General features: G+C 34.7%; 1 protein-coding gene across 8 annotated transcripts; it reads right to left on the bottom strand.

Annotated features, from left to right (window-relative positions):
* Positions 1-8: 8 nt before the first annotated feature.
* On the bottom strand, positions 9-23,886 carry SECA2 (Preprotein translocase SecA family protein). 8 transcript variants are annotated; one of them, XR_016343984.1, is made up of 32 exons: positions 23,525-23,886; positions 23,276-23,410; positions 23,123-23,192; positions 22,970-23,034; positions 22,702-22,822; positions 22,261-22,352; positions 22,008-22,073; positions 21,806-21,870; positions 21,641-21,728; positions 17,356-17,421; positions 17,105-17,220; positions 16,614-16,704; positions 14,927-15,010; positions 14,730-14,822; positions 14,523-14,618; positions 14,337-14,422; positions 14,101-14,179; positions 13,844-13,957; positions 13,545-13,640; positions 13,413-13,476; positions 12,996-13,285; positions 5,131-5,186; positions 3,917-4,034; positions 3,750-3,830; positions 3,208-3,287; positions 2,205-2,259; positions 2,058-2,127; positions 1,724-1,913; positions 1,511-1,634; positions 1,032-1,181; positions 844-948; positions 9-660 (listed from the first exon to the last, which is right to left on the bottom strand). XR_016343984.1 is itself a non-coding variant. In XM_089764584.1 (32 exons), the coding sequence occupies exons 1-31, from the start codon at positions 23,705-23,707 to the stop codon at positions 867-869; spliced, it is 3,171 nt and encodes a 1,056-aa protein (XP_089620710.1). In that variant the 5' UTR covers positions 23,708-23,886; the 3' UTR covers positions 9-660; positions 844-866. The 8 variants fall into 8 exon arrangements, 5 of the variants coding, with proteins under 5 accessions (XP_089620710.1, XP_089620706.1, XP_022768108.2 ...); XM_089764584.1 differs by having other exon boundaries at positions 844-1,031; positions 1,107-1,181; positions 22,008-22,070; XM_089764580.1 differs by having other exon boundaries at positions 9-633; positions 844-1,031; positions 1,107-1,181.
* Between the last annotated feature and the right edge of the window lie 1,008 nt (positions 23,887-24,894).

Consider the following 24,894-nt stretch of genomic DNA (forward strand, 5'->3'; position numbering starts at 1 on the left):
TGCGGACATTGACAAAAATTTTCATATTTGCTTTCAACTCAGCACATGACAAAAATTCCATGATCTTAATACATAAATACAACCAGGATAAACTTTGAGAAATTTTGATGGTATTGTACAACAGGCATACTCTTCATTGGTGATAAAATTTATGGTACAACCAAAGTCTTTGTAGACCATCGCCTTAAGCATACCGCAAAAATCCAGGCTACTTCAATAGCAGTGTGAAACTTTTTGGCCAAAAACAGAGCTTTGTAGGTTATATATATCTGAGTGATATAAGGATCAGTGTATAATTCATTCGCACAGTTGCAGTTGCATCTTCAATAAAATGGAAAACTTGTTCCTTAGAACTAAAAAAGCATCCACAATCCAAGTTATTAATAAGCCATGTGGCGAGACATTATCCCGAGTCCGTTGGTCACCCTGCCACCGAAAGAAGAGTTTCTTTGCAAAGCTGACAGGAGCACTCGCCTTAAAAATGAGACTGAAAATGGAATAAGAACTATACAATCCCCTTGCAAGAACTATGTGATATCTTCAGTAAACGATTGATGAGATTTCATCAAACTGTAGGTCACTGAAGACCTTGGCACGGAAACTTCATCCAATCCAAATGCATTACATACATCCCTAGAGGGTGAATATAATCAATATCAACTGCCAACAAAAAGGAAAATCTTAACACAACTCTGAAGGGAAAATGGTTTACAAAAATAACAAAAAGAGAAAACAGAAGAAATAAATAAATGAGACTCTAGTTTCAACACTAACCATAAAACTAAAAGAGTTCTAAAGCATACCCATCTAGAGATTAACAGACAAACATAAGAAGAAACAAACCGTAGCTCTGTCAACATCTGCTTTCATGACAAAAATAGCTCTTGTGATTCCATAGGGGATGACCAATAATGCAGGAGCGATTCTACAGTTAACCTTCGTGTTGCACTGAGCATTGAGATAAAAAATCGACACCCATCAATTTTATATTCTTCAAGAGGATTTCTGTGTCCAAAGCTTCTTACATTTACCTGTCAAAGACTGCCATAAGAGTGCATCTACATTTGAAAGCTGAAGAGAACAAAACAGCATATTCAGATAAATACCGCAGAACTCAGCCTATTCATGTTCACAAGATGATCCCTCCAGAAACAATCCAGAGTCTTGACAAGAACTGCTCTCTGAATTCCAATAGTAAGAAAATTAGCATAAAAAAGGAGGAAATAAACAAGTTCTTGGATGACTTGTAAGAGGCAGTAAGATGATAGGCTGAAAAAAAAAAACACAGATAATAAAGAAAGTTGTTGAAATGTACCATCTAAACAACATATACTACACTTTAACTAAAGCAAAATAAGTCAAACGCTGGTACTAATATCCACTAGAATTTGGAAGGTGAAAAAAGTTAGGTCAAAGGAACACCACGCAAAGGTCCCATACTGTCACTGGCTCAGGCCATGGATCGAAACACTACTCAAGTTATTATAAACATGCAAAGGAAGCACCTGACCTCAATTTCTTTAATGTACACATCATCATAACCAGATTCTTGTACAATGTTCAAATATGATGCAATCAATATATCCCCAAGGTATTTACGGAGAAGATTAATCATTGGCCGGTACCTCCCATTCCTAGAGTAAAAATGTAAATGGCCATTATTTAATATCAAAATAGTATAGAACTAAACTGAATTAAAGACGCATTATCAATATCTACTAACTTTGTTGAATCATCAGAGCAAATAGCAAGCCAGCGTTTAAGTGAAGAATTTTTTCTGTGGATTCCTCTGAAACCATCTGGAGGCTTTGGCAAGTTTGGAAGGTGAAAAGTGTCAATAGCTACAGAATTTGAATTATGTAGCTGTTTAAGAGATTGGAGTAAATCTTCCTCTGAAATTGCAGCAAATGAGTCTGCAGATATTCCACGACATAAGGAATTAAGTTGATTTTAGCCATCAACAAAAGGAATTATGTGGTAGGTGGTAATTCTAATCCAATAAGTGATAAATATTTCAAAAAGATATCAGCTAAGGTGATAATTAGAGATAAGCTCACCATCCAATAGGTTCCCTGCAATAGCAACGAACTCTTTCAAAAGCTTAGCCAAACTCCAGTATCTTGGATGCTACAGAATGAATTAATTGTGATTAGTCCAAAATGAAGAGCAGAAGTAGAAAATCTCTGAAGAGAAAAACTCACTACCTTCAATGGATCAGCATTTGCAAAGACAATTTCATCAACCACTGCTTGCATGTACCTATCAAGCAACTTTTCTCTTTGAATGTTCAAAAGACGGATCAAAACTAAATCTTAAAAACAGTTGATAAAAAACTACATTGACAAGCTGAAGTCTGCCAGGCAACATACTAATACTTGCATGCACGAGTTAGATATACATGTACAACATTTACTGTACATCACGATGTAAAAGACAAGTGTATAAAAAGAAATCTGGCATGATACAACAAAAAACAATTGATAAAATCAGTCAAGAAAAGGTAGAAAGAGATACTAAAAGGCTATCACATTTATTCTCTACATGCTATAATTGTTGTATTTGGTCAACATGATATAAATTTCCTTGTTGGTATGCATTATAGCTCCTATGCGCCAAAATTACTGAAATGCAAGGGCACTCTTACCAAAGAAACTTAATGACAAGGGAAAGAAGGGAGCCAACCATGCAATAAGCACGAATGTTGTTCTGCACTGTTCTGTTCTTTTTCCCTTTTTCTTTTTTTATTCATCTTTCATCTGATTTTAGATCTAGAAAATATCCACACTGAAGAACTTAAACTTCGAAGTTACTGGAATATCAATGTCGTTATCCTAGTCAAAATTAACTAAACAAACACAAAAAATGACGCAAAATGAAAACTACAATTTGAAGAACAAATTGCCAGAACTTAACATGGCAATTTATAAAGGCCTTTTCATCATCCTAAATAACCTGATTTTCAAAAATTGTATCTCAATTATAATTTAGATTACAATAAGCATAATGGCATGATGTAATTGCTTTCATATTGTTCCAATCCTCTCCGACTTGCCATAACATGTTTAAGGTGTAAAAGTTTATACTAAAAATTAAACAAGAGAGACTCATGCCACTGGAGCATGCATGTTAGTTGACTGCAATTGAACTTGGGAAATCTACTAGGCCAGGTCACACAAACATACTAAAATATATTAGAATGATACTCACTGGAATATATGTTGGGAACAACTTTCATTATCACCCGTCAAAATCAATTGCCTGAGGTCATAGACATGCTTTCTTTGAACCTGATAATAGAAGGTGAAAGAATCTAATGAACTGATAAATGATTGCTGGTCCTCTGTGTAAATTAAACATTTGAGGATTCATTTTCAGATTAAAAGATACACTCTCAAGATCTAGGCATAGGTAGCAATCCATTCTATAACTCTTGTCATTATCCCTCATAAGAACTCTTTCTTGGTTTATAAATTGAAGAATTCTAATAGAAATTAGTCAACAATAAGTCTGTTAAATGAAAGGTATAAGTTAATAGAAAATAATGAACTAAAAGTTGCAATAACATCATTATAAAGTATTTTGTAGATAATGTTCCTTATCAAATTAAAATCACGCTGCAACTTGCTAGATGGTCTTTTAGAAACTTTGAACAAAAATGAACCTCTAGTCAAACTCCTATTTAGTGCAAGACTACGCCAATAACTTTGGCAAAATGTCCAAATATGACTTTGTTGTTTCCACGCACATACCTCTAAAACCTCATCGAACTCAACCAGGCTCTTTCTAATGTTAAAGAAATACTTCTCTGCATTGATTTGGAGTGCCAAAAGCTACAAATATAAAGCCATTGAAGTCACTAATAAGGGGATGATGTTTACAAGGTTTAAAGTCTCAAACAGATGAGGTGACTGCAGACCTGCTTCACAATTGCATCACCTTCAATAGGTATATCTTCATCATTTGTAATTTTTGAAATAAGCTTCACAGCCCACTCAGTATCAAAGTTAAACTTTTGAAACATCTCATCTTGCAAGCTGTTACATCAATAAATAGTAAACCAATATTCTAAATGATGTTAAATATACCTTTAAAAGACAAGAAAAAAAGGACACATATAAAGAAGTCCATTTTAGTTAATGAAATTATTGAGCATTCAGATGATAATGCAAATTCCACTGCCGTCATGATTGGGTTCTCCTCTATAGAAATTCGCTTTATGGAAAAGATTAGAAGGGTGCACAAGCATCAGATTCCTGTCCCATGTGTGCTATTGTTTCTTTGAACATGACATTTTTTTAAATAGTCTTGGAGAAGAGTTACAGTGGCTTTTACAGAAGCATTTGCAGCTCTTGAACTCACTTGTCCAAATCACCTTCAGTGCATTTCCCATATTTCACCCTCAATTGGTGCCATGCAACTCCAACCTGTTTTTTAGATGCACTCATTTCTAATAATTTATTTTCACCCTCTGCCCTTCTAACTTGAACACCAACCGCAAAAATTAAAATAAATAAAATTTCTAATTTATATAGAAATCTCAGACAGAGTTTCAGGTTGCGATAATTTTGCCGACGCCGCCCAGTTGACCATCCCCACCTTTGTAAGAGACATAGACAATTGGTAGAGCACAGACCAATTTCCTTGAAAGAGAATTTTTTATATTAACCAATGTTTATTATCTTAAAGAATTAGTTAATATATGCACGATAGCCTTGATAGCAAAATAGTTTTACCTCAAAGCACCACTTGGCCAAAAGAAGCCCTAAAATAGTGGGTCAAGGCTATGTGGAAAACTAAGGTATCCCATAACATGATAGCAGAGGTTGAACTGGCCCCAAGCTCAGTTACAAATCTAGTCCTGTTGAGAAAATCAATTCCTACATTGAAAGTATTTTGTCCTAATTTAATACAAGCTAGTCCAACATCTAAATGGAAATATATTGGATGGGCTGATAATGGCATGATGGACAGGGAAAATCATTTAAGCAATCCCTAGTATCTTGTGCACACCAGCTGAATTAAGCGGAACTTGGGAAACAATAATCTAGTTAAGCTTTACTTTTTTTAAGTCTTTGCCACAAAAGCCATTTTAGTCTTAAAGACATAAAGAAATAATTAATAGCACATTACCTCACCATAAACCGTGTGGATCCAGGATCCCCTTGCCTTCCTGCTCTACCACGAAGCTGTGAAAGACCATTGTTATTTTTATTTTAAAATTAGATCCATGTTTGAAATGCAATATATAGAAAATAAATAAAAGACACATTATCAGTTCTCTTCCCCCAACCCCAAACCCCCAAAATATGAAAAATAAAAAACAAGTTTAACATTATTGGTTTTCCTATAGTAATCTATCAGAATGTATTCTGCCATTTGAATTGCAGGCTATCAAGAGTAACATGAAATGATTGTTGAAGAAGGGAAAAAGAGTATGCTTACGTAATAGTCAGACGATGTTTATCACATATCAAATTTTAGATATCAACACAATCCATCCAAAAGCTAAGTCATCTAAATTCAAACAGAGAATGAGTATTTAATGAATTTGTGCCTAATGAAATCTCATATGGTAAAACTTATGACTTCCAAAATACACATGCATGTTTATACATGTACAAGGATAGTGCTATCTTGTAATTTACATTGCTACATATGTGAACAAAAACATCGCTTCAATTGAAACTTACAGCCTTGTCTTGCATTTATAGTTACATCTAGATTTCTATCTTCCTAGAGGAACGCAACCGTTTGGCTAACGGTGACATGGAACATGTAACTGTGGGAAAACACTTAGTTACAACTGGTTGTAATCTTGTAATCTATATATTTATTTTAGTATCCCTAGAATTAAGCATTTGTATCCCTAGAATTAAGGACAAAAAATTAGGATAGATAATCCCTCAATTATAGGATCAGTTTTAAGAAGATTTAGTTTCCTAGTTTACCCTTTAGTTAGTTGTATATAAACCTAAGTTGCTTGTATAATTCTTAAGAGAGCAATTTGTCAAAATACATTCAATTTTACTCTTAGTTTTTCACACATTTTTATTTTTTAGTTTCTCCACATAGCATCAGAGCTTTAGCCTCTTCTTAAGAAGCAAAATTTTCAACATTCATTACTAACTTCTATTTTAAGCCTTCATTGCCGAACCCTATTAAAACCTTCATAGCCATTTTATTTTGTCCTTCTTTAGCCTTCATTGCTAAGACTCATTTCTAATTATATCTTAATCATTAAGACTTGTTTCAGTCTAACGAAAGATAACAAAATCTGCTAACGCTACCACCCAATTTGAGGAAGTGCCAACTGGTAAAACCATCAGAGTACTACAAATGTATCAGGAACAAAGAGAGTTGGACAGAAAAGAGATTGAGAAACTGAGAAGCCTATTGAAAACCTTTGAAAATCCTACTGGGGTATGTTTCTTGGGTAAAGTCTCTAATTCAAGTAAAATCTTTTATTCTCATGGATTAAATGTCTCAATTAAGCCTATTATGAGTTCTTGGGTCATTGACTCGGGAGCCACAAACCACATGACACATTCCTCACAAAAGTTTAGTACATATACCTTGTGTCCTAGTAACAAGAAAATTATTATTACAGATGGTTCACTCACTATAGTGGCAGGATTAGGAGATGTTCAAATTAATCCCTTGTTTGTTTTTAAAAATGTCCTTCATGTTCCTTAATTGTCAACTAATATGATATCTATACAAAAACTTACTAGAAACATGAACTACAAAGTGACTTTTTATCCCTCTTATTGTGAATTTTAGGAACAAAGTTCAGGGAAGAGGATTGGACTTGCTAAGGAAAATGATGGACTATGTTATCTTGAGACACCAAACACCATAAGTAATATCAAGAATAATTTACCTTTGTCATTTCTTTTTGAAAAATCTCCCAATAAAAACAAAATCTAACTTTATCATTTTCATCTTAGACATCATTCTTTTAGAACTTTGAAAAACATGTTTCCTTCTTTGTTCAAATGATTAAATGTTGAAAATTTTCATTGTGATATTTGTGAACTTGCAAAGCATAGACGTGTGTCTTTTCCAATTAGTAACAAAAGAAGTTCTTCTTTTTACTTGATTCATAGTGACATCTAAGGTCCTTCTAAAATTCCTAATATTTTTGGTGCAAGGTAGTTTGTTTCATTCATAAATGATTGTATCAGGGTTTCTTGTGTCTGTTTACTTAAATCCAAATCAGATGTGAATAGTGTGTTTTTAAGATTCCAAAACATGATCCAAAATCAATTTGCGTGAAAGTCAAAAGATTTAGGTATGATAATGCAAGAGATTATTTCAACTAGGCTCTATCTACCTATTTCCAAAAAGAGGGGATTATCCATGAGTCATCTTGTGTTAATACTCCACAGCAAAATGGAGTAGCAAAGAGGAAAAACGACCATTTACTAGCCACAACTTGAGCTTTACTTTTTCCAGCAAATGTATCCAAATCCTATTAGGGGGATGTTGTTCTCACTGCCACACACATTATAAATAGGTTACCTTCAAGGGTTTTGGGATTTAAAAGTCCTATGGAACTACTTTCACAATTCTATCCCAACTTTAATACCACAAACAACCTCACACTTAAGATATTTAGTTGTACATCATTTGTTTATGTTCACAGTCATAATAGGGGGAAGTTGGATCCTAAAGTGGTTAGATGTATTTTTATGGGGTATTCATCAACTCAGAAAGGGTATAAGTGCTATCATCCTCCAACCAAAAAATTATATGTGTTTGTAGATGTCACTTTTGAAAAAAGTAAATCATTTTTTACTCAAACCTTATTTTTCAAGGGGAGACTTAATTCATGGAAGATAAGGATAAAGAGTTCTTTTTTCTTGACTTGTCCTCCTTATCAACATTTTCACTAATTAATTCTTCTAAGTCTAAACCTATTTCCTCTTCAACATATTCACCCATCAATTTTTCTGAGTCTAAACCTATTTCTTCTGAGTCCAAGTCAAACATCGAATTTGAGTCTAAACCCATTCCAAACAGAGAAGCTACTACAAAGGATAATATTGTTCTTGATTCTATGAAAGAATTACAGGTTTACTCAAGAAAAAAAGTTCCAGCTCTTGAAACTATGCAAGTCCAAGAATCTGATCCTAACTCTGAAAATAAGGTAACTATAGTCTCTGACTTTATTTCTCAAAATGAGCATGAATCGCCTAAAACTAAAAGTAGTAATTATGATTTGCCTATTGCCATTAGGAAAGGAATCAGAAAATGTACTAAGCATCCACTGTATCCAATCTCTAATTTTGTGTCATTTGAAAAATTCTTACCATCCCACAAAAATTTTCTTGTGAGCCTAAACACTATTTCTATTCCAACTACATTATTTGAGACATTATCCAGTGAGAAATGGAGGCAAGCCATAAAATAGAAATGAAGGCCTTAGAGAAAAATAAGACATGGGAACTGGTAGAGTTGCCTAAAGGAAAAAATCTAGTTGGGTGTAAATGGGTTTTCACTGTAAAGTACAAGGCGGATGGTACTGTTGAAAGGTATAAGGCCAGGTTGGTGGCTAAGGGCTACACTCAATTTTATGGAATGGACTATCAAGAAACTTTTGCTCCAGTTGCCAACATGAATATAATTAGGATTTTGTTATCCTTGACTACAAATTTCAATTGGCAGCTCCAACAATTTGATGTAAAGAATGCTTTTCTACATGGTGATTTGGAAGAAGAAATATATATAAAGGTTCCAATAGGATTTGGAGGTCATTTAGAAGCAAACAAAGTATGCAAGCTGAAAAATACTTTATATGGGCTTAAACAGTCTCCCAAGGCTTGGTTCGGGAGATTTGCCAAAGTTATACTAGCAATGGGATATAAGCAGAGTCAAGGGAATCACACACTGATTATCAAGCACTCAAACTTAGGGAGATTCATAGTTCTATTAGTGTATGTGGGAAAACACTTATTTACAGCTGGTTGTAATCTTGTAATCTGTATATTTATATTTGTATCTCTAGAATTAAGTATTTGTATCCCTAGAATTAAGGAAGATTTAGTTTCCTAGTTTAACCCCTAGTTAGTTGTATATAAACCTAAGATTCTTGTATAATTGTTGATAAGCAGTTTTTCAATAGACATTCAGTTTCCACATGGTATCAGAGCCAGCTCTAAACCGTTCGATCCACGCCAAGCGCCTCGAGGGAGGTAGGCAGGGTGGCCGGCCTTCGTGACGAGGACGTCACGAGGTTGGGTGCAGGAGAATGTCACAAACCTAAGGAAGAGTGCTGAATCCCACATCGAACATAATAGGAGGGTCACTGGGGTATAAAAGTGTTCACACCACGTCCGGCTTGTAAGGCGCCTTTTGTAGGACAAAACCGTAAGGCCAAGGGGGCAGAGAGAACAATACCTCACAAGGGTGTGAACCGTAACAGGAAGGCTGATCTGGGACGTCGAAAGGGTGAATGCCCGGGTCCCGTAGCCGTACGGGTTCAGAGCTTAAGTCTCAACCCGTGACAAGTGGTATCAGAGCCAGCCCTAAACTGTTCGATCCACGCCAAGCACCTCGAGGGAGGTAGGCAGGGTGGCCAGCCTCCGTGACGAGGGCGTCACGAGGTTGGGTGCGGGAGAATGTCACAGACCTAAAAGGGAGTCCTGAATACCACATCGAACATAATAGGAGGGTCACTGGGGTATAAAAGGGTTCACACCATCTCCGCCTTGAGAGGCGCCTTTTGTAGGACAAAACCGTGAGGCCAGGGGGGCCAGAACGGACAATACCTCACAAGGGTGTGAACCGTGGCAGGAAGGCTAATCTGGGACGCCGGAAGGGTGAATGCCCGGGTCCCGGAGCCGCGCGGGTTCGGAGCTTAAATCTCAACCCGTGACAAGTGGTATAAAGCCAGGTTAGTGGCTAGGGGCTACACTCAGACCTATGGAGTGGATTACCAGGAAACCTTTGCTCCAGTTGCCAAGATGAATACAGTTAAGATTTTGTTATCATTAGCTGCAAATTACAATTGGCATCTTCAACAATTTGATGTAAAGAATGCTTTTTTACATGGTGATTTGGAAGAAGAAATATATATGAAGGTTCCACCGGGATTTGAAGGTCATCTAGAAGCAAACAAAGTATGCAGGTTAAAAAAAGCTTTATATGGCCTTAAACAGTCTCCTAGAGCTTGGTTCGGGAGATTTGTCAAAGTGATGCTAGCAATGGGATATAAACAGAGTCAAGGAGATCACACATTGTTTATCAAGCACTCTGATTCAGGGAGGGTCACAGTTCTATTAGTGTATGTTGATGATATAATTGTAACTGGAGATGATGAAAAAGAGAGAGAATCTCTAAAACAGTGTTTGGCTAGAGAATTTGAGATAAAAGAGCTAGGGAGATTGAAGTACTTCCTAGGAAGTAGCTCACTCACGGCATGGTATTTTTATCTCACAACAAAAATATGTGATGGATCTTCTGAAGGAAACTGGGAAGCTTGCATGTAAACCTGCAAATACCCCTATAGATCCTAATCATAAAATTGGAAAAGCTAATGAAGATGCTGCTGTAAATAGAGAGATGTACCAAAGATTAGTTGGAAGACTCATTCATCTCTCACATACTAGACCTGATATAGCATATGCTGTGAGTGTGATAAGTCAATTTATGCATAGTCCTAAAGAAGTGCACCTACAGGCTGTCTACCGTATATTGCACTATTTGAAGGCCAATCCTGGGAGAGGTATCTTATTCAAAAGAGATTCGGGGTTAGTTCTAGAAGCATATACAGATGCTGATTATGCAGGTTCAATAACTGATAGAAGATCTACCTCAGGCTACTGCACTTTCTTAGGTGGTAATCTTGTGACTTGGAGGAGTAAAAAACAGAATGTGGTGGCAAGATCAAGTGCTGAAGCAGAGTTTAGAGCAATGGCTCAACGAATTTGTGAACTACTATGGTTAAAGATTATCCTAGAAGACTTGAAGATCAAGTGGGATGGACCAATGAGACTCTACTGTGATAACAAGTCTGCAATAAGCATTGCACACAATCCTGTGCAACATGACAGAACAAAACACATTGAAGTAGACCGGCATTTCATAAAGGAGAAACTAGACAGTGGGTTGATTTGTACACCTTATGTATCAACCAAGGGTCAACTTGCAGATGTGTTGACTAAAGGTCTCAGCAGTGCAACATTTCAAGAAATTATTTCCAAGCTGGGAATGGAAAATACCTATTCACCAGCTTGAGGGGGAGTGTGGGAAAACACTTATTTACAGCTGGTTGTAATCTTGTAATCTGTATATTTATATTTGTATCTCTAGAATTAAGTATTTGTATCCCTAGAATTAAGGAAGATTTAGTTTCCTAGTTTAACCCCTAGTTAGTTGTATATAAACCTAAGATTCTTGTATAATTGTTGATAAGCAGTTTTTCAATAGACATTCAGTTTCCACAGTGTATGTTGATGATATAATTGTAACCGGAGATGATAACAAAAAGAGAGAGCTTCTAAAACAATCTTTGGCTAGAGAATTTGATATAAAAGAGCTAAGGAGATTGAAGTACTTCTTAGGAATTGAAATAGCTCACTCACGGCATGGTATTTTCATCTCAAAACAAAAATATGTGATAGATCTTTTGAAGGAAACTGGGAAGCTCGTATGTAAACCTGTAGATACCCCTATAGATTCTAATCATAAACTAGGAGAACCTAATGAAGATGCTACAGTAGATAGATGCACCAGATATTAGTTAGAAGACTCATTTGTCTCTCACATGCTGGACCTGATATAGCATATATTGTGAGTGTGATAAGTCAATTTATGCATGGTCCTAAAGAAGTGCACCTATAGGCTACTTACCGTATATTACACTATTTGAAGGCCAACCCTGGGAGAGGTATCTTGTTTACAAAAAATTTGGGGCTAGTTCTAAAGGCATAAACAGATACGGATTATGCAAGTTCAGTAATTGCTAGAAGATCCACCTCAGGCTATTGAACTTTCCTAGGTGGTAATCTTGTGACTTAGAGGAGAGAAAAACAGAATGAGATGGCAAGATTAAGTGCTAAAGTAAAGTTTAGAGCAATGGCTCAAGGAATTTGTGAACTACTGTGGTTAAAGATTATCCTAGACGACTTGAAGATCAAGTTGCATGGACCAATGAGACTCTATTGTAATAACAAGTCTACAATAAGCATTGCACACAATCCTATGCAACATGACAAAACCAAACACATTGAAGTAGACTGACACTTCATAAAGGAGAAACTAGATAGTGGGTTAATTAGTACACTGTATGTATCAACCAAGGGTCAACTTGCAAATGTGTTGACTAAAAGTCTCAGTAGTGCAACATTTCAGGAAATTATTTCCAAGCTAGGAATGGAAAACACCTATTCACCAACTTAAGGGGGAGTGTGGGAAAACACTTAGTAACAGCTGGTTGTAATTTGTATATTTATATTTGTATCTCTAGAATTAAGAACATAAAATTAGGATAGACAATCCCTCAATTATAGGATCAGTTTTAAGAAAATTTAGTTTCTTAGTTTACCCTCTAGTTAGTTGTATATAAACCACAGTAAATGAGTGTAGAATATTGACCTACTGAACAATGAACTGACTAATTCAGCAAAAAATAAAATAAAATAAAAATAAGGGATTGACTACCACAAAGCAATTGTACTCATTCTAGAAAAGTATCGAGCTAGAAATATTTCATCTTGATCAAGTGATACATGCAATAAGCCAACAACATATGGGATGGAAATGACCAAAAGAGAATAATTATATTGACCCTTAGCTTTAAATGCAGGAGTTGACATATAAGAAATAAACAGCTAAATTGGATACTTGGCACTTCATTATGGAAGTTTGAGAGTATTTCTCGAGCTTCTGATACCAAAAACTGTTGCAATTTTCTTAAAGCAAGATAGATACTTCAGAAATGCTAACTAAATCAAGGTTTAGATGTGGAATAAATATACATATCATTTACTCACCTGGTTATCTATTCTACGGGATTCATGCAAAGATGTTCCAATCACATGAAGCCCCCCAAGCCTTTTGACTTCAGACCCTTCTTTGGTGCAGTGTACTTCACAATCTTTAAGAACAGACAAATAAGTAATAGCTATAGAAGGGCCAAGAGGGTACATCTCAGACTGTTCATCAATAAGCTTCTGAAGCTCTTTCAGAGGCATTGACTGGCTCATTTCCACAGACTCTGAGATGATAGATTTTGCTTCCTGATATGTCCAGCTCTTTCCCTCACTTTTGCCAACATATTTGGCTGTTTGATTCACATTGAAAAGAAAAGTGGCATCAGAATAATAAAATATCCATGCCAATATCACTAAAATTAATGTATTTAAAAGAGAAGAAAACAAGCTAGACTAAATGCTTTAAGATTCACAAACCCATTAAGGCAGCCTTAACTAGCAAAGCCATTGATGATGGTCCAACCTTTATCTTTGACAACACCTACACCAAAAGATTGATGAGAATCATAATTTATTTCTTGCCAACTAACAATAACAAGAAAGAGTTACCTTTCTTGAAATTTCCATGCCATCGATTTCAACATTAGGAGCTTCTCTTGTCAGAAAGGAAAGCAAGCTGTCCTCTATAATTTCTCTTGCAAGCATCTTGATATGGCATAACAAGTGGTGTACAGTTAGTTACTTCTCATCACATATTTTCGGATAAAAGAAAAACAACTCCACAAGAAGGAAGTAATACATTAAAAAGTTAAGAGAAATGCATACAAATGCATATCATCAATTGCAATAAAATGATCCTGCCAGTACTTTTTTCCACATAAAAAAAATCATCCAACAAGTACACTTACTTTTGGATTTCCCCCAAGAATAATGTCAGTTCCTCTGCCAGCCATATTGGTAGAAATCGTTATAGCATACTTTCGCCCCGCTTGGGCAATAATTTCAGCTTCCCTTCCTGCATACTGATGGAATAGAAGGGAAAGAAACATAATGGTAAAAGAAGCTTGCATAAAGGTGAAATGATTGATGCCGAGCAAGAACTAAACCCATACACTAAACTATACATCCAACTGCAAGGTATCATTGAATTAAAACCCTAACAAACCTTAGGTCGTGCATTCAGGACATTGTGAGGGATATTTCTCTCCTTCAGCAGATCTGACAGATGTTCAGAGTTCTCAACACTACATCAAGAAGATGATAGATCATATCCAAGGGTGTTCTTGCTTTTGAACACTCTTAACAGATGAAATTCGAAATTCAATTAGCATTCCATAAAATAGCAAGATTCAAAAGAAAAGAGGAAAGGACAAATTACAATGAGAGCTGCTGGAGAATTACCTAGTGGTCCCAACTAAAACTGGACGGCCCTGTCTAAACATGTATTCCACTTCTTGACTAACATATTCCCATTTCCCACGAGCAGTCTTAGGAGAATAGCAAACCAAAAAACAATCAAGAAAAAACAGTAACAAAAAAAAATAGAAACATTATTAAGAAAAACAGTACAAGTATTAAATGCCCTACAGCAAAAGCTTGTATGGCTAAATCTTTACGAATATTTGGAAGATTAGTGGGCACTTCAATAACGGGCATCTGGAACATTTTCAAGAACTCCCTCTCCTACAAACATGAAGGTTGAAATTTCTAATTTAAATTGCATAAAAAAATAGTAAAGCATTGATAATTAGAAATTGCCAAATATAATGTAAAAAATCCAGTTATCATCCATACTTCGGTTTTAGCAGTCCCAGTCATCCCAGAAAGCTTTGGATAGAGCTTAAATAGTGATTGGTAGGTGATTTGAGCCACAACAACTGAATCAGCCTAAGAAGTATACGAAATTTACAACTTCGAATTAGACGAATGAGATCTATATTTGATATAGGTCAAGACCAAGTTAAGAAACACTTTTCAGACATCATATCTACCTGAATTTTCAAACCTTCTTTTGCTTCTACAGCCTGGTGAATCCCTTCAGACCATCTCCGTTTTTCTTCAACTCTGCCTGTCAGCTGCAGATTTTCATAAATGTTTCATTGCCATCACAAAACAAAAGTTATACAATTAAAGTTGCAAGGATTAGGGGATTTGTGATATTTCTTAGGCGTAGGAGTTGCCAGATCTTATGAGAGGATTTCACCATCCCAAAGGAAGCATGTGCTTGACTTACTTTCTGAAGTTGGATTGTTAGGATGCAAACCTATGGATACTCCCATGGATCCTAACACCAAATTATTAGCTAATCAATGTGATGTGTTAGCTTATCCAAGCTATTATCGAAGATTGGTTGGAAAGTTGAACTACTTGACAATTACTAGACCAGATATTTCTTTTGCAGTGAATGTTGTTAGTCTTTTACAGTCTCCAAGAACGAGTCATGGGATGCTCTTGTTCATACCTTAAGATATCTCAAGGGTGCTCCACGTCGTGGCCTACTTCATAAAAACCAAGGTCATCTTCATGCTGAAGGACACACTGGTGTAGATTGGGCTGGATCTCCAAACTATAGGAGATCTACCACTGGTTATTGTGTATTTGTTGGAGACAACTTAGTGTCTTGGAAGAGTAAGAAACATACAGTGGTTGCAAGATCAAGTGCTGAATCTGAGTATTGAGCCACGGCAAATACTACTTGTGAGTTCGTTTGGTTGAAACATCTGTTGGAAGAACTTGGCTTTAAGCAACAAGAGCATATGACTCTATTTCTGATAAGCAGCTCTTTATATAGCCTCAAATCTAGCGTATCATGAAAGAACTAAACACATTGAAGTGGATTGTCATCTAGTTTGAGACTAACGTATGCAGAATGTGGTTCTTACACAATCACCAAGATCTGTGGACCAACTAGCAGACTTGTTTACAAAAACTTCGTTCTAGAGTAAGATAAATTTATAACAAGCTGGGTAAATATGACGTATATGCTCCAGTTTAAGAAGGAGGATTAAGTATTTAGGTTAATGGGTATATTAGTCTTTTGTACTTAATGTTCTAATATAATACAAATACATAGGAGACTACCACATTCATGAACTCTCCACTTTTCCCCGAATTCTCTACCATTAACACAAACTAAAAAAACACCAAGAACAACAAAATTCTTATGTTTTCCCAAGCTTTAGCCTTAAATGTAAAAAGCAACAAGATAATGTTCTACCTCAAACAAGGTTTAATGAAATCAAGCTGTCTTTACAACATAAAAGAAATCATCAATTTTGCACCTAGTAATGTTTGCAATAGATACAGACATTGGGATTTGCAATTTAAGATTTTGGTAACCATCTGTATTAAAGCTAAGTAATTCAACTAAAAGCTATTAATAAAGAGCTTAATTTTTAAAAATAGAAATCTTGTGCCATCGACTGGTAATGGCACCCCACAATTCAAACTCTTAACAGCCATTATCTAGTGCAATGATCATCATGTTCAGGCTGACAAACGTAAAATGATTTTTCTTTAGCGCAAGCTTGTGCTAGCACAGGCTAGTTAGAAAATTTGCAGGAAAGTCCTTTCCAGTGATTACATCCAAACATGGTTGAATATTACATGAATGAAATAAAAGTAGGAATTGGCACTGCAACAAAGACACTGAAACATAAAAAATTACTATATAATCACCTCATTGATAATGAGAGCTTTCCCATTTCTGACAATGTATTGGACATCCTGCCGATAAAATTCTTTAGCTTTCAAAGCATTCATCACAAATCTGCAACAATATAAATTTTAAATATCAAGCTAAAAGATAAAGGAAAAAAACATAAGATGAGATGTGTATCGTGTTTGCAATGGATCATATTCAACCACAAGACAACAGTATCCAGGTAGTTGGTTACAATTCAGTCCAGAAAGTTCTAATATACAATGAATGAAAGAAAGAAATCAGTTTGAAATTGGTCAAACATTTTCTTTTGGGGCCTTTTACGTTTTAAAAGCACCATGTGTTAGTGAAGACTTGAAACACAAAAACTTTGAGAAGTTGCTGACAGAGAAACATATATTTAGAACAAAGAGTACAAAGGGCATAGTACTTATGTCCTCAATAGCATCCATCAGCTTTACAATGGAAATTAGAGAATGAGAACAAAGGGAAAAGGGAAACCATTCACCTTGCCCAGGGATCATTTTCATCCCACAGATCACTTGTTTCAAGAGCCAACTCAGCAAGTGCAATTCCTTCTTCAGTCAACTCCACTGAATTATCTTTAAGCTCAGTGTTGTAATGCTGTTACCAAAATTTATCATACAGAAACTACTTAATTATAAACTGTGTAAGATAACTGTACATGATTACAGTGGCAGCTGATTAGCAACAAAAGATTATGGTTTAACCAAAGTGAAGACAAACGACTGAACTCACCAGACCCCTCATTAGCAGCTCAGCCACCTTAGCAGCAACAGGATAACGTGCAGCATCTTTGCTAGCCTGGACACAACAAAGAAGAGGCAACAGACTATTACAAGCTATTTCTGTGGGAAAACATTTATTTATAGCTGGTTGTAATCTTGTAATCTGTATATGTATATTTTAGTCTTAATAGCCAAATCTTGTTAAATCTTTTAGTCTTATTTTTTCTTTATTGGTCTTCATTGCCTAGAATCGTCTTTGGTTAAACCTTTACGATCAAGATTCATTTCAATCTTGAGAAAGATAACCATGTCAGAGATAGCAAAATCTGCCACTAATACCTGATTTGAGGAAGTGAGAACTAATAAAACCACCGAAGTACTACAAAAGCCTCGAGAACAAAGAGAGTTGGATAGAGAAGAGATTGAGAAACTAAGAAGCCTATTGAAAACCTTTGAAAAGCCTACTGGGGTATATTCTTTGGGTAAGGTCTCTAGTTCAAGTAAAGCTTTTAATTCTCATGGATTAAATGTCTCAATTAAGCCTATTACGAGTTCTTGGCTCATTGACTCAGGAGCCACAAACCATATGACACATTCCTCATAGAAATTTAGTACATATAACTTATGCCCTAATAATAAGAAAATTGTTGTTGCGAATGGTTCACTTACTACAGTGGCAGGATTAGGAGATGTTCAAATCAATCCCTCGTTTGTTCTTAAAAATGTTCTTCATGTTCCTGGATTGTCTACTAATTTGATATCTATACAAAAACTTACAAAAAACATGAACTACAAATGACTTTTTATCCCTCCTATTGTAAATTTAAGGACCAAAGTTCGGAGAAAAGGATTGGACTCGCTAAGGAAAAGGATGAACTATACTATCTTGAGACATCAAACAATACAAGTAATATCAAAAATGGTTTACCTTCGTCATTTCTTTCTGAAAAATCTCCCAATAAAGACAAAATCCGGCTTTATCATTTTCGTCTTGGACATCCTTTTTTTGGAACTTTGAAAAACATGTTTCTTTCTTTGTTCAAAAGATTAAATGTCGAAAATTTTCATTGTGATGTTTGTGAACTTGCAAAGCATAAACATGTGTCTTTTCCAATTAGTAATAAAAGAAGTTCTAGTCCTTTTTACTTGATTTATAGTAACATATGGGGTCCCTCTACAATTTCTAATATTTTTAGTGCAAGGTGATTTGTTTCTTTCATAGATGATTGTTCCAGGGTCTCTTGGATATTTTAACTTAAATCCAAATCAGATCTGAATAGTGTGTTTTTTAAGCTTCCAAACCATGATCCAAAATCAACTTGGAGTGAAAATTAAGAGATTTAGGTCTGATAATGAAAAAGACTATTTCAACCAAAGTCTATCTACCTATTTCCAAAAGAAGGGGATTACCCATGAGTCATCTTGTGTTAATACTCCACAGCAGAATGGAGTGGCAGAGAGGAAAAACAGCCATTTACTAGCCACAACCCGAGCTTTACTTTTTCAAGCAAACGTACCCAAATCCTACTAGGGGAAGGTGTTCTCATTGCCACACACATTATAAATAGCTTATCTTCCAGGGTTTTGGGATTTAAAACTCCTATAGAACTACTCTCACAATTCTATCCCAACTTTAATACCACAAACAACCTCACACCTAGGATATTAGGTTATACATCATTTGTTCATGTTCACAGTCATGATAGGGGAAAGTTGGATCCTTGAGCAATTAAATGCATTTTTGTGGGGTATTCATCAACTCAGAAGGAGTATAAGTTTTATTATCCTCCTACTAAAAAATTCTATGTCTATAGATGTCACTTTTGAAGAAAGCAAACCATTTCCAACCTTATCTTTAGGGGGAGACTTCATTCATGGAAGATAAGGATAAAGACTTCTTTTTGCTTGACTTGTCCTCCTCTTCAACATTTTCAACAATTAATTCTTCAGAGTCTAAACTTGTTTCTTCTGAGTCCAAGTCAAACACTAAATTTGAGTCTGAATCCATTCCAAACACAAAAAATGTGACAAAAGATAATATTTTTCTTGATTCTATAAAGGAATTACAGGTGTACTCAAGAAGAAAAGTTCTAGCTCCTGAACCGATGCAAGTCCAAGAACTTGATCCTTAAACAGTCTCCTAAGGCTTGGTTTGGGAGGTTTATAGTGTTTTTGGATTGAGATGAGGGGAAGGAAAAGAAAGTAAAGTAAGGGAAAGTAAAGGAAACAAAGCCCCCTCCCCTTGTTTGGATAAATTTTTAATTTAAAGAAAGGGAAAGAGGTGGAAACCAAATAACTTTTGGTTCCCTTGTAAACCTAAAATTTTTAATACCTCAATTTGGAGGAAAAGCTAGGGAAAGGAAAGTTAAAAAAAAAAATTTATAAAAAAGACTATTACATCCATCTTTTTATTAATACTAAAAACCTAATCAAAAAAACTTAAGCAGATCATAATCATCTTGTAATTTTTTCAAAGCCATCTTTTTTTTCAAGTTTTACGTATCTCTTCCAATATAAAAATTTTTTATAATTTTTTAGTGATTTGATTTTGATAAATGGTTGAATATGAATAGACATATCATGATCCAAGAGTGCTCTAAAATCACAGGTAATGAAAGGTTATAATTGAAAAAAATTATTATAATGAATCATTTCCTTTCTTTTTCACTCTTTATCCAAACAATGGTTGTTAGAATTCCTTTCCTTTCCTTTTCTTTATTAATTTTAATTATCCAAACAAGGGTTACATGTATCCTTTCATTTCCTTTAAAAAACTTTCTTTTCCTTTCCTTTATTAATATTTATCCAAACATAGCGTTAGGGAGAATCACAGTTCTATTAGTGTATGTTAATGATACAATTGCAACTGGAGACGATGAAAAAGAGAGAGAATCTCTAAAACAGCGTTTGGCTAGAGAATTTGAGATAAAAGATCTAGGGAGATTGAAATACTTCCTAAGAATTGAAGTAGCTTACTCATGACATGGTATTTTCATCTCACAACAGAAATATCTGATGGATCTTTTGAAGGAAACTAGGAAGCTCGCATGTAAACCTGCAAATACTCCTATAGATCCTAATCATAAACTTAGCGATGCTAATGAAGATGATGCCATAGATATAGAGATGTACCAGAGATTAGTTGAAAGACTCATTTATCTCTCACATATTAATCCTGATATAGCATATGCTGTGAGTGTGATAAGTCAATTTATACATAGTCCTAAAAAAGTGCACCCACAGGCTATCTACTATGTATTACACTATTTTGAAAGCCAAACTTGGGAGAGGTATTTTGTACAAAAGAAATTTGGGGCTGGTTCTAGAGGCACATACAGATATAGATTATGCAAGTTCAGCAATTGATTGAAGATCCTCCTCAAACTACTGCACTTTCTTAGGTGGTAATCTTGTGACTTGGAAGAGTAAAAAACAAAAATGTGGTGGCAAGATCAAGTGCTGAAGCAGAGTTCAAATCAATGGCTCAAGGAATTTGTGAACTACCATGGTTAAAGATTATCCTAGAAGACTTGAAGATTAAGTGGGATGGGCCAATGAGACTTTACTATGATAACAAATCTGCAATAAGCATGGCACACAATCCTGTGCAACATGACATAACAAAACACATTGAAGTAAACCAGCACTTCATAATGGAGAAACTAGACAATGGGTGGATTTGTACACCGTATTATCAACCAAGGGTCAACTTGCAGATGTGTTGGCTAAAGGGCTAAGCAGTGCAACATTTTAGGAAATTATTTCCAAGTTGGGAATGGAAAACACATATTCACCAGCTTGAGGGAAAGTGTGGGAAAACACTTATTTATAGCTGGTTGTAATCTTGTAATTTGTATATTTATATTTGTATCTATAGAATTAAGTATTTATATCGCTAGAATCCCTAGAATTAAGGATTTGTATCCCTAGAAATTAAGAACAGAAAATTAGGATAGACAATCTCTCCATTATAAGATCAATTTTAGAAAAATTTAGTTTCCTAGTTTACCCACTAGTTAGTTGTATATAAACCTAAAGTGCTTGTATAATTCTAATGAGCAATTTTTCAATATATGTTCAGTTTTACTCTTAGTTTTCCACACAATTTTATTTTTTAATTTTTTCACAATTTCTATTGCATTGAGATTTCCTCTCAACATTTCTGAACATTTTCGCAGGCAATCAGTTAAACATTCATAAATAGCTCCTGAATAATTTTGTGATTCTAAATATTCAATATTATGCATAGAACCTAAAAAACAGTTAACAAAGGAAGAAAGGTTAATTTATATTACCTCACCGCTTATTAACAAAGGATTTCTTCCTTCATCAATGAGAACAGAATCAACTTCATCAACAATTGCAAAATGAAATGGTTTTGGCCTGTTTTTGCAAGTCTATCGCTAGTAGTCCAATAACATAAATCAAAGACCCAATTGAAATAGTGCTCTGACACATACCATCTCATCACAAGTTGATCACTGTTTCCAGCAAGATTATCTCGGAGATAATCAAAGCCTAGTTCCTAAAAATGTTCATAAATAATGGTGTGAGAAACAAGGCAAATTGCGGGGTTAAGGGAAAAGAGAAGGGGAGAGGGGGAGCAAATGCAACAGCAGTAGTCAACATTCAATTGCACCAACCTAAATTAGGAACACTTACCGAGTTGTTGGTGTATGTTATATCACATTGGTAGTTAGTTCTCCTCTCTTCAGCTGTCATCCCCTTCTACATTTGTAATCAAAAATTGGGGAAGACTATTACAATTTGGAGTATATAAGTATGCAATGGTTATTGAGATCCATTTCTCTTGCATAAATAAAACATGTCTGGTCATTGACCCAAGTTCATGTCTGCAAGAAAAATACTATTTGAAACAAGTTCTAGAGCATTCTGCCTCTCAGTAGACAAACACCTGAATAAGCCCAACTGAAAGACCTAAAAAGCGATGAACACGACCCATCCACTCAGCATCACGTTGAGCAAGATAATCATTCACAGTTACCACTGTTAATTGCAAAGGCAACAATGTCAAATTCAAGTAAAATGGAGCATTACCATTTGGTCAACAAGAGCCTACAAAAGAGTAATATGATGTAACCAGATTATCTCTGCAATAAATGGGAATTCAAAGGACTGCTGAGAATCTAGTTAGAGGTTAAACAAGATCAACAATGCTGTTCCTTCTGCTAAACATTTTATAAGATCCTTATATCTCAAAACTAATATCTGATATTCATACACAAATGTGCGAACAAGTATCTAATATTCAACTTTTTACAATATCAACAGAAACTATAATGAATAATATCATTAAAATATTTTTTCCAAACAAAAGGAAGGATACAAAGCGTACCATGGACACCATCACCAGTCAGTGCATTAAGATATGCAGCTAATGTGGAAACCAATGTTTTTCCCTCCCCTGTTTTCATCTCAGCAATTGAACCATCATGAAGTACTGCTCCACCAATAATCTACCATTAAAAAACCTTTAGAATAATATCTGATTTCAAGTGAATAAAAAATACTTGTATACAGTGATGTAATCATGGATACATGACCACACAGTATCCATGCAAGCCTACAGGCATACATTGTTGCATGCATAAAAAGATTAATACCTGCACATCAAAATGGCGCATGCCAAGCTTCCTTCTTGCAGCTTCACGAACAACAGAAAATGCCTCTGTAAAACCAACAATAAAAGGAGAATTAATTTCCATATAAATTTCATAAATTCAACCCTCTGAACAGAAGCATTAATAAACACTAACCAGCTTGAATATCCGAAAGAGTATGTCCTTGGCTTAACCTTTTCTTGAACTCAGAAGTTTTAGCAGTCAGCTACAAGAAAGAAGCTCAATCAAGTATCCCAATGACCCAAACAAAGGCAACACAAGTAATTGATTGTAAACAAGCCAACCAACCTGCTCATCAGATAGCCTCAGTATCTCTGGCTCGAGTGCATTAACAGAGTCGACAAGACGATAATAATCCCGAACGACCCAGTAGTTTAAGCTAGTAAAATCACCCAAAGTCTTCTTAAAACGCCCCACGTTCTCCTGAAACAAAACAAACAAAAAGCGTAAAAAATGATCAGTAGCAACTCCACACAAACATAAAATCAAACAGCTGGTCAGCGATTGTGAATAGTGAAAAACTACACCAAAAGTAACCTTAAGAGATGCAGCTATAGGCGTCTGTCCATTAAAACGATGTCGCTGAAGGGTGGAGAAAGAAGCAAAAGCGGAAGGGAAGAAGAAAAGGGAAGTGGGTTTTGTACAAGGGAGGGTTTTATGTTGAGTGATGGGTTTTGGGGTGAGGAAAGAAGCTTTGAGAAGAGAAGGAACAGTGGCCATTATGACAGCTGTTATTGCCGTTGGCTTTTCCTATGAATTAAGATAGCATTTCTGGCATTTCCTTCCTGCACTCACAAACTTTTGGACTCGGCGTTCCTTCTTTGGGGGCCAACTGCTGGAAAGGGAAAAGAACTATAAATACGTTGCTTTAGAAAAAAATATTTCATGTTTCCGGCGTTGCATGCGAGTTTCATGGTATACTGTTTACAATCGAAATAGTCACCAATGATTAAAAAACACGTGGCAAGTCAAAGATGAGAGAGCATCGGATGACATGGCAGTTTATTGGGCAATAAAATTAAGACATATTAGATTTGGGCGATAAAATTTTAATTTTAATTTATAATAATTTTTTAAAATAAAATAAAAGTACCAATATAAAAAGAATTTGAAAAAAATTACATTATATTTATGTTGAACAATAACTTTAAATTTTTGATAACAAAAAAAAATAATAATAATTCTAATGAAAGTTTACTAATTATCAATGTTATAAAACAACTAATTTAAAAATAAAAAAATAAATAGTTGAACTATTAAAACGTAATAACAATTCAATCACACTATAAAATTAATATGAAATTCAACTTTAAAAAAATTCTATATAATGAAAAAAAAATCTATTAATAAAAATAATTATAAAAAAATTTTAAATAAAAATTTATCACTAAATTGTTCTACGAAAAAATGTAAATCTCATAAACCTTTCTATTCTCCAAAATTTATGTCCTTATTTCATTCAACAAAAAAAAAAAAAAAAAGACCCACATATTTTATAAATGCAAAACTTCATGCCTTACAACCGTACAGTTTGAGTTAAGAATTAAAAATTAACAATCTAATATTATTTTTTTTATTAGTTAAAATTTTATTAAAATTTTAAAATTAAAAGTTGGTTAAAAGAAAATGCATAAAAAATAATTGCATTCAACATAAAATAATCATCATAAAAAAATACATGTTTCAAAATAATTAAGGGATCATTTGGTATCGTTGTCAATTTTTTTTTGTTTATGTTTTATATTTTTGAAAATTTTGTTTTTATTTTATTTTGAAATTTTGAAAACAGAAAATATGTTTAGTAAACTAATGCTGTTGTATGATATTAAAAACTAAAAATATAAAACATAGTTGGCAAGTTGGCACGAATTTTTTTAAAATTTTATAATTTATTAATGTTGAACATT

This window comes from Durio zibethinus, chromosome 1 (genome assembly GCF_047325235.1).
Source record: "Durio zibethinus cultivar Kanyao isolate XHJ-2024 chromosome 1, ASM4732523v1, whole genome shotgun sequence".
NCBI classification, from domain to species: Eukaryota; Viridiplantae; Streptophyta; class Magnoliopsida; order Malvales; family Malvaceae; genus Durio; species Durio zibethinus.

Excerpts from the sequence above, each read along its gene's own strand:
- SECA2 (XM_089764580.1), bottom strand. The coding sequence starts at position 23,707 with ATGGCCACTGTTCCTTCTCTTCTCAAAGCTTCTTTCCTCACCCCAAAA. Across the intron at positions 14,619-14,729 it reads CTGGGACTGCTAAAACCGAA|GAGAGGGAGTTCTTGAAAAT; the intron begins GTATGGATGATA and ends TCATGTTTGTAG. Across the intron at positions 14,423-14,522 it reads TAGCCATACAAGCTTTTGCT|ACTGCTCGTGGGAAATGGGA; the intron begins GTAGGGCATTTA and ends TATTCTCCTAAG.